We start from the raw sequence: 14296 nt of genomic DNA, 5'->3' as shown, positions 1-14296 counted from the left end.
CAGATAAATATAGTATTTACTGTAAGTGGCAGTTCTGCTACGGTTACTTGTTTATCAAAACTGTTAAAATGCACAAGGTTAATTCTTCTTCTATAGGAGCGAGATGTTCATATTAATGCACTGTAAAACATAGTTAAAGAACATTAGTTTGTTGCCTTAAACTTTTGAGTTAATTCAACTCAAAAATATTAGTTGACACAATATTTTTATACTTTTTTTGAGTCAACTAATATTTTAAATAAATTAAGTCAAATAAACTCAAATTTTAAGGCAACCAGGAAACTTACCATTTCTTGTTTTTTTTGCCCATTTTTGCCTTTATTTGATAGAAAGTAATTGCAGAGATGACAGGAAAGTATAGGGTGAAGAGAGGGGTATGGGATTGGCAAAGGACCTCGAGCCGGGATTCGAACTCGGGTCACCAGAAGTGCGTCTGCACCATGTGTCGGAGCACCGTCCACTACACCATCAGCTTCGACTAAACTTACTATTTTAAGTTGAACCAACAAATAATTTTCACAGTGTGCATTTGTCAGATGCTTTTATTCAAAGTGACCTACATTGCAAAGTATAAATGTCATTGGTTTGTGTGTTTCCTTGGAGTCAAACCCATCACTTCACCATTGCATGCTCTACTAAGTGAACATCATCAGAGCACAACAGCTGCTCAAAAAAGTGCTGTATGTTCACAGATGTTTCCAAGAAGTTGTTGCTTTAGTAATGTAACAGATGGTAATACTGAAATGTATTCAGGTACTGAACGATTAGTGTATTCAAACACTAAGTACTTCAAGCTTTTTTTAAAAATAATATCCCATGGTTTTACCACAACCACTGCCTCAAAAACAGTTCATCAAACGTGTCACAAAGTGACCAATGCATGCATTTAATAGGTACATACTAGCAGCACTTATATGTAGGTGACCCAAAATACAAGATTGTGTATTAATGCAGTGGATTAATGACTGTTACACATGTTCAATTTCTCAATAATGCAATGATTTAATCAAACAATCACATGTCAGTTGCTTCAATGCATTTAGGGGTGTGGTCCTGGTCAAGACAATCTCCTGAACTCCAAACTGAATGCCAGAATGGGAAAGAATTTTAAGCGTGGCATGGTTGTTGGTGCCAGACGGGCCAGTCTGAGTATTTCACAATCTGCTCAGTTACTGGGATTTTCACGCACAACCATTTCTAGGGTTTACAAAGAATGGTGTGAAAAGGGAAAAACATCCAGTATGCGGCAGTCCTGTGGGCAAAAATGCCTTGTTGGTGCTAGAGGTCGGAAGAGAATGGGCCGAATGATTCAAGCTAATAGAAGAGCAACTTTGACTGAAATAACCACTCGTTTCAACCGAGGTATGCAGCAAAGCATTTGTGAAGCTACAACACGCACAACCTTGAGGCGGATGGGCTACAACAACAGAAGACCCCACAGGGTACCACTTATCTCCTCTACAAATTGGAAAAAGAGGCTACAGTTTGCACAAGCTCAACAAAATTAGACAATTAAAGACTGGAAAAATGTTGTCTGGTCTGATGAGTCTGGATTTCTGTTGAGACATTCAGATGTTAGAGTCAGAATTTGGCTTAAACAGAATGAGAACATGGATCCTTCATGCCTTGTTACCACTGTGCAGGCTGGTGGTGGTGGTATAATGGTGTGGGGGATGTTTTCTTGGCACACTTTAGGCCCCTTAGTGCTAATTGGGCATCGTTTAAATGCCACGGCCTACCGGAGCATTGTTTCTGACCATGTCCATCCCTTTATGACCACCATGTACCCATCCTCTGATGGCTACTTCCAGCAAGATAATGCACCATGTCACAAAGCTTGAATCATTTCAAATTAGTTTATTGAACATGACAATGAGTTCACTGTACTAAAATGGCCCCCACAGTCACCAGATCTCAACCCAATAGAGCATCTTTGGGATGTGGTGGAACAGGAGCTTCATGCCCTGGATGTGCATCACACAAATCTCCATCAACTGGGAGATGCTATCCTATCAATATGGGTCAACATTTCTAAAGAATGCTTTCAGCACCTTGTTGAATCAATGCCACGTAGAATTAGGCAGTTCTGCAGGCAAAATGGGGTTAAACACAGTATGTTTACTATGTTAAACACATTGGGCCCTATTTTAACGATCTGAAACGCAAGTGCGAAGCGCAACGCGCAAGTGAATTTGTGGGCGGATCTTGGGCGCTGTTGCTATTTTCCCGGCGTGAGAAATAACTCTTGCGCCCGGCGCAAATCAATAAGGGGTTGGTCTGAAGTAGGTTCATTATTCATAGGTGTGGTTTGGGCGTAACGTCAAATAAACCAATCAGAACGCTATCCAACATTCCCTTTAAACGCAAGGGCGCAAGTTCCATGGCGGGTTGCTATTATTATGACGGATTTACCAGGCGCACGCCAGGAGCGGTTCACAGCCGAGGAGACCCACGTTCTTGTTCTTCAAAGACAGATAAGTTGTTTTGTATGGGGATAGGAGAAACCCGCCCAAATCAGCGTAGGTTAAACAGGCGTGAGAGGAAATAGCCACAGTCTCATCAGCTGGCATATCGTTGCGCCAAGCGCTACAATGATGTCAGGAGACGGGGGAATCCCAAGCTTGCCAGCATAAATCGGGCACGCCGTGTAACGGGAGGTTGATCTGCCTCAAGACCTGACGCCAGCAGAGGACATCGCTGCGTCCACCCTCACCGCTGAAAGGGTTTGGGGGCTTTGAAATCGGACCCAAGAAACGCAAGCAAGGTCCAACCCCAAAGTACTCTTACAAATCAAGTTCATATACATTAAGGTTTCTTGTGAAAACATTTTAATTATTATTTACATAAAAAAAACGTAATACAGCCACACAACAAACTTATTATTATTAACTTATGAAAATATTTTAATCGTTATTTGCATGAGAATTTTTTAACGCAGCCACACAATATATAAAAACTATCACCACAATGCTCACCACTATGATTCCCCTTATCTCGTGTATTAATATTATTTTGTGTAACAATTTATGATTTGCAAAAATAACTGTTGCATCTGTGTAGATTAGATGCAAAGTGTATGCGCGTTGTGCACGCTATACATTATGGTCAAGCATGCGCCCTTAAAATAGCATAATGAACCACGCGCAACGCGCCACTGACTTTAAACTTTTTTTTTCCTGGTCAGTGGCGCAATTGTTTTTTGAAACTGCAAAATAGCATTAGGGATGGTTTGCGACGGAACACGCCTCTTTTTTTGCGCTGAACCGCCCAGGGAGCGCAAGTTCATTCCCTAGTTTGCCGACGTGCGTTTGTGGGGTGAAAAACCAGCTGTGCGCCGGTGCAAAATACGAATGATACATGCGTCACTGACAAAGTCAATTGCACTGGGTGCAAGATAGGGCCCATAGTATGGTGTTCCGAATAATCCTTTAGGTGAGTGTATAATGGCGATTTTTAAAAGATGTAGTCTAAGGTGTGCCTAGAATGTGTCTGTGAGACTCAAAATATGTTTTCATGTGTGTACCTGTAAATACAAATGAGCTAAAGCTCCTCACTTCTTTACAAACAGCGTTTTCAGTTAAAATAGGTCTGATTCCTGTGAATACAGTCTGGGACACTAGTATTTTTAGCTGCATTAGTGCTTCAGTGTGCTAACAAACACATACAGAAAAGCTTTTGAATAAAATTAACAAGTCAGTCAGTGGCCATGGGAGGGGCTTTGTTTGTGTGACGTCATATTAACAATAGAATCAAAACAGCATATGAGACTGCTTTGGTTTAATTGGGATTAAAAAATAAGGAAAGGGGTTTTTTTCATTGTAGGGTTGTTGTGTTCACACACTGCCAACATACATTTATGTCCAAACAACTTGTAAAAGTGGATTTTGCATAGGTGCCCTTTAAAGGCAGATGTGGCAAGATTTCAGAAGTCACTTTCACAGACCCAGACCTCATTCAAAATGAACACCATAAGACAAGTGTGAACAGATTGTACAATAAAAAAATTAATTCTGTCTGACACTCGTTGGGTTCAGAACATTCAACAGCAGCGCATCCGCAACGGCAGCTGGCGCTGAATCTAAAGCAGAGGGACGAAGAGTCTCTTTCCATCGAGACACAGATGAAGAGTTGTCTGCAACAGGCAGATGGGCTGCGCTTTCTTCCCCTAATGGCAACACGCCCCCTGACTGATCTGTATTCAGAGAGGTAAATGCTGCTACGACTGCTGCCAACTCTTCAGTCTGTATGAAAGACAGCTTTAGGGTTTAAGAGGAAAGATTTTTCTCTTTAAATCTGCACAAAATTCGATATGAACTCAATTTCAGGCAATCATCCATGAGAAGAAATTATAATATATTTGTTCCAATAATAGATCCAAAGATGAGCAAAGTTTGGTTCAAATTTCAATAAAATGTTCTCACAGTTGTTGAGAGACATATATTGTGTTGAAGTATAACAGAGTCCGTGTAAACGCAGCATAAATTAGTCTGCGTAAATACAGAATAAGAGAGTCTTTATAAATGCACCATATTTTACTGATGGGGCTTTGAATGATTGCGCCCATTACGGTCATGCAGGGTTTGATTATCTTGTCTCTGAGACTAATATTTATAGTCCATCACCCTTCTTTATGCATTTGAGCTTTGAACAAGGCTAGAAATTAGATGAACTGAAGCAACCACCATCAATCACAGCTAACCCACACTGTGGTGTGCGCCTTCGCTAATTTAGGATGAATCCCACAAGCTTGTCAAAAACATGCACGGGTCGTATTTCTCCAAATTATAAGTAAATTAAAATCTGCATAAACAAAATTAAACCGGTTTAAATACCACAATGTTTGCTTTTCAGTTTTTTATCATTCATTTTCATGATAATTAATCCCCCATCTCATTACTTGAAAATAAATAATGGCATTTTCATTTAAAAGAGATTTAAAAGTATTTACACCCCATGGCAGAGTTTGTTGTACTACCTTAATTCATGCCGGTTTTAATTTTGATAACTCTCATTACTGTAATGTAGTAACGAGAATGATTGTGTAATTAAAATCAGCATAATAAGAATTATAAAACAAACTCGAAACATCAAGTTAAGAGAATTGTTAAGAACAGCAACACACAATTGGATGATCCGCACAATGCACTGTAATTTTAAGGGTAAAATTAGATCCTGAACTGTTTCTACAGCAAGCAATTTTGCATCTTAAAGCCATCTAACCTAAAGCGAGGCTAAAGTTAAGCTGTCAGTGAAAATTGTATCTAACCAGAATAACCAAAAATAAATGAAATAAAAGTATTGAATGTCTTGTAATCATTGTTGATTTTGCTTACAAGATGAAATACCGTATCAGGGCCTGAAATTAATAAGGCCCTGTTTACATTAGAGCATTTGCGTTTTAAAACGGCATTTTAAAATAAAAACGACACTCGTTTATACTGGCATTTTAAAAAGAATCTTCATCCACACTATACACCCCCATAAATGCATTAAACATGACCAATCACGTAACTGGGCATGCGCATAAGTGTAAAAAAACTTATTACTCTAATAATAGCTTTCCTTTGCGCATTTATGCAGCCTAGGGGTGTGCGATATTGACAAAAATTCATACCTGGACCCTTTGCCAGCAACTACAACTACACTAGATTCTAGACATAGATTTTATTGTTTTTATTAATTAATATTCACAAAACTTATCAACAAAACATCTATGAAAATTAAGAGATTATATGAAACTAAATTCATTTTAAAGTAGCAAACAAAACTTAAATTAAACTTGAAAAAAAATGTCTGTCCCATTACAATTCTCCCTTCATATTGGCCTTTACAACGCCCTATATGGCGTTTAAAATGACAGTCTATCTTTCGTAATAAGCTAACTAAATTTAAACAAAACATAAACAACATTACAACAATATTCAAACCTAACAATACTCAAACATAAATATAAAACAGACATTATCTATAAGGATACATGTTAAAACAATTTGATATAGCGTTTATAATAGCTTGTTGATAGATGCTTACTATTTTGGCAAAACCTCCGTTGCAAACCTCCATTTACCTGAATAAAAATAATTTTTATTTTGAAAATGATGCGCTGTCACGTTAACATCAGCTGTTCATTTACACTGCAGCGCAACGTCTAACTTCTCAAACTAAAACACGTTCTTCAGCGTTTACGAACAACTCTGTTTATGAGGTTCGAAAACGGTGGCATAGTGTGAATGAAAGGCGTAAACGTGGCAAAAGTAATGTAAACATAGCCTAAGCATTGTCATGTGGTTGTCCATCGGACAAGTCATTCTGTCATTCACTTGTTCAAGTAAAAAAGTTACTTGCCCAGAGATAAAAAAGGGCATTTCATATCTGGGGCCGGTTGCATGTCATACTGTAAGTGCTTGGGTAAGTGTAGCAGTAATGGGTGAATGTTACAACCCAGCAAGCAATAGCCATCAGCAATAGTTGGTTAGACTAGTTCTTAAGACACAGTATTAAAGGAATAGTTCACCTAAAAATGAAAATTATGTCATCATTTACCTAGCAGTGTTACCTAAAACATGTAAAACTTTCTTTGTTTTAAGTAACCCGAAAGAAGATATTTTGAGGAAATTTTGGTTCAAATTGCATTTACGAACATTCCTCAAAATATCTTCCTTTGGGTTCATCAGAACAAAGAAATTCATACAGGTTTGTAACAACATGAGAGTGAGTAAATGATGACATAATTTTCATTTTTAGGTGAACTATCCCTTTAATACTGTGTCTAAAGAACTAGTCTAACCAACTATTGCTGACGGCTATTGTTTGCTGGGTTGTGACATCCACCCATTATAAGGCATCTTCTGCTACACCTACCCAAGCACTCATAGTATTACACCTGTAGTTTGCAGCGACAAATCAAAAAATCATATTGAGCAGCACATTGTCAAAGCCAGTCAGCCAGAAGCTCATCCCAGAGAGGGAGGAAGTCAATAATATAACACCAAATGAAACTGACAGACAAACAGATACAGTCCTGATGACTACAGCAAAAGAGATGTATATAAGCTGATTTTACAAAAAATTAGCTGGCAAACTTAAGCATACAGAGCTTTTGCCCAAGAATGGATCTTGAGCTGTGGTCCAGGAGGGATGACTGGCATGCCGGTGTTTAGGAATTAACTGCCTTCCTGCTATGTGAGTCACTCGAGGCTGTTTAGGCAAAGGAGGAGGAGAAAAAACACCCTGTCTCCTGTTTCCTGCTTGGCCGTGACAAACAAATAGCTGAAAGGCAGCCGGTCTCAGACCCATCAATAAAAGAATACTCATTACTGTCACTGACCAATCAATCAAGCTTGCTCAAAAGGACTACCAGAATAGGAGAAGACAAAAGTGGAGAACTGAAGGGTTGGTGGTACAATTGTGTGTTTAAGATCAAGTATTCCATTTGGAAAAGAATCAGGCACTTCCATCTACAGACTGAACAAATCTTGCATTTCTATGCCTTTAATATTAATGTTATTCTCAGTTATTCTTCGGTGATATCAAAAGCTGCCAGGCTGTGCAACATCTGCTCTCACAGCAACTTGCTTATCTCTCACTTTACTGCTGAGATGAATGCTCAGATCTCTGAAACACACTAATGATACCTCTACCAAGCCACTGGCACCAAGTGTTTTTATAAAGCAAATCAAAAAAGCACTTAGTTTGCAGCACTTCAACCTCAGTGTGCAGTAACATCATCACTTCTGACTGCTCCCCCTCTCGATCAAACTTTTGTCAATATTACTGCGCCTGAGGTCGAAGTGCTGCAAACTAAGTGCTCTTCCGCCATACAATATAGTTCTCATTTTTGACCACATAAAAAAATATGCGTTTTATTTTTTGCCACCATACTTACTTGTGTAACTACTCATTTAACAGTCTTTAAATTGGGAAAACATTGAAGTGTTTGGTGGCTTCTAAATTCATCCCTGTTTGGATCCTAAGGAATGAATGGGGCTAGGCTAAATGCTAACACATTCATGACGCACTGTGCAAAGATTAAGTGTACGCATTGAAAAAATATAGGTATGAATTAATTTGTCTAAGTTGAGGTAAGAACATAGTAAAATATTGAAAAACTGTGGTGTTTTCCTTTAAAGTAAAAATGAAATTGAAATAAAAAAAGAATTTGTTTAATATTGTGGTATTTTTAACAATTTACTTATCTATGAGCTTTATAATTCTTTTTAAATTCACGTGCCCTTATCTTTAATCAAAACTGCAAATCTCCTCCCCTCCTTGAAATGGTCTCTCTTGAAAAAGATCGTAGCGATTAGCAAATAGCAACATGACCCAACTTTCAACGATCTAATCAATTCTCAATGGACGAATTCAAGTCTCTTCAATTCCTACCTTTTTTCCTCATTTCAGAAGCTGTTACACTCGGATATATGGCACAACGGGGAAAATAAGACAATCGCTACTTCCGTTTAAACACTATTCATCCAGAATAAATGCTGGTTTTGCACGATATCCCCTAAAGTGAGATTGCCGATACACAATAGTATCGGGGGGCAGGGCAATAGTTTACTAATTTATTTTAAAAAGCTTATTTACTCTAAGGGCAGCTGGCAACACTGTCATGACCGCAACCTTCTTAACTCTTTCGCCGCCATTGACGAGATATATCGTCAATCATGAGAAAACGCTTCCCTGCCAATGACGAGATTTTTCGTCTTCCCGCAATACCGCTATTTATATTAAGTATTGCCCTATGGCAAGCAGCTGCATGTCCGTGTCTGTTTTAAAGATCGCTCTGAATGGGATCTCTATGAAAAGTCCGTCACAAAAATGGAATTATCTCTGCTTTTTGCTCAAAATGTGGTGGTTTTTGCAGAAACCTACCCATTTTCAAAAGCTGATTACAAAAGAACCACTGAAGGTAGGATGAAACGTTTTTTTTTTTTTTGAAAGCAGAGGGTCTGTTCTTTCATTTGGTATACTGTGTGTTTATATATTTAAAGAAGAACATTTTCTGAAAGGCATTAAACTTTGGTGAAAATCATGAAAAACGGTGGCGCTGGCTGGCAACTTTTTTTTTAAACGCTGGCGGTGAAAGAGTTAAACCTGATGCCATTAATCCGAGTGCTTCATTGATGCCCAGGCGTGCTGAAATTGAGTGCCAGGCAGCAGGAACAACTCACTTACTGGTTTGAAACCCCTGCCCGGCTGACAACCACTCTAGTGCAAGGAAAGTCATAGCCTCGTTTATACAAGCTCAGGTGCGAGTAAGAAACCGAATTGTGCGCAACGTCATCAAGGCCCGCTTTCTGCGATATGTCTGACTATCGTCTGGCACCACCCTAATAAACATCACTACAATACTACAAACATTTTGGTCAATTTTCAGGTTGAGGGGCTAATTTGGATTTCATGCTAAACACACACAGTAAAGCGCTATTTCACACGTGAAGACCACAAAACAGGTCTTACTTTATACAGTAGGTACAGCACCAAAGTGGCCAAGTGATACTTAGTGGTGTAATGTGTGATATGACACCACAGACACAAGATATAAACGAAATTCCAGTCACTTACTGGAAACCAACCTCCCCACACCACGTCACTTCCACGATTTCACCCACTTCCTATTAGCCGTCTCTGTCAATGTTTTACATTTCAGTGTGTTCTTCAACATCATAAAGTGTAATGTAAACAATAATTTAGATCTCAGAGCTGTCACTATACTATCACTGAGGAAAAAACAGCAAACAGGTGTTTAAAGACCAGGCAGAGGAGTGTGTGTATTGTGTGTGTCGTCTCAACACTTTTTCTTTTCCATACCAAGTTCTCAGAGGACGAACAAAATGTTCAAACTGTAAAAACAGGATACAGCCTTTCATGCCCAATGAGGATGGAGCCATCACAAGGGTCACCGATTACAGCGCGTCTGTCATTGTTTGAGTGTCTATCAGGTGGAAGACCAACCTGTTTGTCTTTCTCTTTTGCCTTCCCACTGCTGGACAACCGGGAGGAAGTGACATCACGAGGGATGACAGAGATCTGGTGCAATGGCATGTTCATCCCCGCAGTTCAGTGGAGCTCACACTCTCTGAAGCAGTAGCTTGTCCACCAACTCCGGCATGATGGAGGGAACCACTAATCCAAATCTAATGGAGACAGAAAGATATGGAGAAACGTTAAATGCATTTAAACTGTCAAGCTGTGAACAGCATGTCTTTGAAACCTAAACATTTTAGCAACGGCCCTGTGGTGTATTACAGAAACCACGGTTAACCTACCATCAGTGAAAACCACGAACTTTTGGTTGATTAAACCCAAATTTGCTTAACCTGATCCTGTCGGTTCCAAAACATTGGATAAGAGTTAGTTCATTCAACCTACTACTGGTAACCGAAAGTTAATGCGTGCACACAGGGAATACATAAAACATTTTCAAATTCAAACATTCCTGGGTATGTGGCATAACCAGCTTTCTGGAATACCCCTGGTCCTCAGCCGTTGGCTTAAATCCTAAGGGTTGGTTTCATAGACTAAAATGCATGTTTAAGCTGCCTTAATTTAAAAACACCTTGCACTGACATATCTTAGCTAATATCAGTGCTATTGGTTTGTCTCGAGATGCACCCCAGTATTGTTTTTGTAAGGTTTGTTTTTTCTTAACCGAGGGGCAACATTCTGGAATATACAGAAGGGACTTAAACTGCAATTCATTGACTGGCCACTAGAGGCTCCAAAAGGAAGTCAATTCCCATAGACCTCCATGTTAAAATGCCCAACTTTACAGCAGAGGAAAAATGTCAACAACCTGGTACAAAAATTGTTTTGGTCTGTATAGCTAATTTTGCCCTTCATGACAACTGTGAGGGGGGTGAATTTTATTTGTAACTCATCTGTTTAAATTATATTAAGCCTTAAAGCTCTGCATAATTAAGGGCGTGGCCACTTGAGTGACGGACGAACAGCCATTGCTAGGTGGGTGTGGTTTCAGCAACCAGCCCCTCAGCTTAACCCACGTCCCGCCTCTTTACCCATTTTCAGATATCCGTGAGTGATGCGCAGCCAAGATGGCGACGGCAGGCACCACCTACTTTAAGCTTCATAAACGATCTTCAAAAACATATGGGTGACGTCACGGACACTATATCCATCTTTATTTACAGTCTATGATCTCAACTAGGGTTGCCACCTGTCCCGGTTTTACCGCAAACCAATTGGTCGGTCATCGATATGTCCAGGTTTTTTTATCAGAGATGGGTGGCAACCCTAATCTCAACCTATAAACTTACTGTAGATTAAAGGGGTGGTACACCCAAAAACAAAAACTTTGCTATTATTTACATCCCCTTATGTCGTTTGATCCCTCAATGTCTTTCTATTTTTTTTTCAAAACCCAAACACAGATTTAGTTTTTTTACCCAAATGTGTTAAATTATATGAAATAGGGATGTTAACAATTAATCGATCTAATGGAGAATTGATCTTCGATTAATTGTCGATATGAATTAAATCAATAAAACTTAACGATTGTCGAAAAAGCCAGCAGGTGTGTCCGGCGCCTGCGCAAAGCACATACACAGCTGGTGAAAAAACGAACCAAGCGCGAAGAAGTTAAACTCGCCATGATCACAACGATGCTCGATGCCAAACTTGGGCTTTTTAACCTCATTCGAGACGAGGCTGGCGGCTAACGCAACGAAATGGCATCCGCAGTGGATCTGAGAGGGTCTGATGTCGAAAATCTAAAACACAGTTAGGATACTGAAAGCAAAGACCCTCTTCAGGTAAGCCTTCAAGATTAGCATAGCAACGCTGCTAACGCTGCTTTACACTGGGAAGGAGACCAGAAGCCGTTTTTAATAAACAGATTAAAATGTTAAACTTATATTCTGGCAAGAAACTGTTAAATGTAAACTGTAACTGACTGTCATTACACTCTGAACGCCCGCAACATATCATTGATCATCATTATTGACTGGCTGAGGCGCTACACGCTAAACACTGTTGCGGGTTTTCTAATGGAAGGTTGAAGTCTTCATAATATAAGCATCTTTGCTGAAAGTACGCCGCAGGTCTAAAGCTGAGGTGACAATAGGAGAAGTGCCCTTCGTGTGCTTCTTGGACATAATTACAACAAGCGGTGTATCAATGACTTCGAAAGCTAGGTGAACAACTAGAAAAATAACACTTGGTGATAATGAAACTTTTATTTTGTCATGGACGCACAGACTTTCATCTGACTGTGCGGAGTGCCCGTTATGAGGCGGAGTTTACTGTGTCTATTAGTCATTATATTTCATTACGAGATTAAATTGATGATTTTTATCAAAACACCAACTACATTGACTCATTTTACAATCCCACTAGCATGTTATTTAGACAAAATAAAATCTTTTAATTCGCGTGAGGAAGCTGGCATTTTTACGCCCACTTTTATGTCATTGGCTATATGCCACTGATGTAATGACTTATTGCACTATTACGGTTAACGATTATTCGATTGATTGATTGTAATTTAAATGATCATCGAATATGGGAAATTGCATAAGTTGACATCCCTAATATGAAACAATGGAGTGGAGTTGTTTGTTTAAGTTTCTTTATGGCATACAAAAGGGTTTGAAAAAAACCTAAAATATAGTTTGATGAGAGTCTTGACCTGTGTCTCTCTTCTTCTGAACTGTTGTTTAGGCAGTTTAAGGATGGTTACTTTTCAAATAACATGTAACAACTGAAACAACAGCAATATCCAGAAACAGAAAGTAAAGTGTCTTCTGGACACTTCTGGACACTTAAAACATATGATACAAGTTGAGTGAAGCATTTATTTTTAACAGTTCTGGGTCCCTTTGAAGCTTGAATGGGTTTTGATTACTATGGAAGTGCATGGTGAACGCCTCTCACAGTAACCAGACAAAGCAAAACAACACTTAAGAATAACTCCTTGAAGAACAATAGGGTCCTCGCATCTCGGTGCTTGGGCCCTAACAAAAAAATCTGTGGGTTGGGTTATGAAGAACAATGAAAGACAGTGAGGCTTTAAACAACATGAGGATAAGTAATGACAAAGTTTTAGTTTTTGGGTGAACTATCCCTTTAAGATAACTTACCCTAACACAGTGGTTCTCAAACTGAGGGCATGAGATGGTGCCGGGGGCCCAGTTTAACTCTTTCCCCGCCATTGACAAGATATCTCGTCAATTAAGAGAAAACGCTTGCCCGCCAATGACGAGTTTTTCCGTCTTGCCGCAATACCGCTATTATCCACCAGGTGGCGCCCTTCCGCAACTTTTTAAACCCGGAAGTATTGCCCTATGGCAAGCTGCTGCATGTCCGTGTCTGTTTTAAAGATCGCTCAGAATGGGATCTCTATGAAAAGTCCGTCACAAATATGGAATTATTTTTGCTTTTTGCTCAAAATATGGTGTTTTTGCAAAAACCTACCCATATTCAAAAGCTGATTGCAAAAGAACCACTAAAGGTAGGATGAAACGTTTTTTTTTGTTTGAAAGCAGAGGGTCTGTTCTTTCATTTGGTATATTGTATGTTTATATATTTAAAGAAGAACATTTTCTGGAAGGCATTAAACTTTGGTGAAAATCATGAAAAACGCTGACGCTGGCTGGCAACTTTTTTTTAAAAACGCTGGCGGTGAAAGAGTTAATGACACTTTATAAAATACATTAATTTATGATAAAATCTTTGTAATTTAACCCTTAGGAAGGCTATAACCAACAGCATTCTTTAATATGTTTTGTTTACTTCAAATTCAAGTTTGAGATTGTTTTATGTCATGAATTTTCTTTTGGGGAGGCGCTCGAAGGGATGCACCCTACACAAGGACAGGCCAACGTGGAAAAGTTTGAGAACCACTGCCCTAACAATTAACAATAAAGAAAAGAAAAAATAATATGTTAATAAGAATGTTATTAACCCAACTAACCCTAACCTCAAAATATCTAACTGGTTGTTAAAAGTTTTGTGTGGACAAACAGGAATGTTGATTGGATAAACATCCTATTTGACTAAATTACTGTAAGCACTCACAAACACACACAACCACTAATTGAAGTACAATAACCTCAAGTTTCATGCAGCGAATGATATAAAATGAGAAACTAAAGTTAAAGGCTGAATCACCAATTACAACCCATTTCCCATATACTCTATAATGAAAGACATTCACGGAGGGAGAACAAAGAGCTTATATCACGCTGAGATGCTGCAAAGTCTGTTTTTTAAATAGGCTGTTCAATTTCTACCAGCATCTGCTGCCTCTCTGACAGCAATTAAATTTTTCCTCATT

General features: G+C 39.0%; 1 protein-coding gene across 3 annotated transcripts in view; it reads right to left on the bottom strand.

Moving 5' to 3' along the window:
* marchf8 (membrane-associated ring finger (C3HC4) 8) overlaps positions 1-14296 on the bottom strand; it is a 119745-nt gene that overhangs the window by 86284 nt on the left and 19165 nt on the right. For all 3 annotated transcript variants that reach the window (XM_065297177.1, XM_065297180.1, XM_065297178.2), the window contains exon 2: positions 9958-10139. In XM_065297177.1, coding sequence (XP_065153249.1) covers positions 9958-10053 — 96 coding nt within the window. In that variant the 5' untranslated portion in view covers positions 10054-10139. The remainder of the gene's footprint in view (positions 1-9957; positions 10140-14296) is intronic.

The sequence above is a fragment of the Paramisgurnus dabryanus genome, chromosome 20 (genome assembly GCF_030506205.2).
Source record: "Paramisgurnus dabryanus chromosome 20, PD_genome_1.1, whole genome shotgun sequence".
NCBI lineage: Eukaryota > Metazoa > Chordata > Actinopteri > Cypriniformes > Cobitidae > Paramisgurnus > Paramisgurnus dabryanus.
This window is presented reverse-complemented; position numbering and strand designations above follow the sequence as displayed.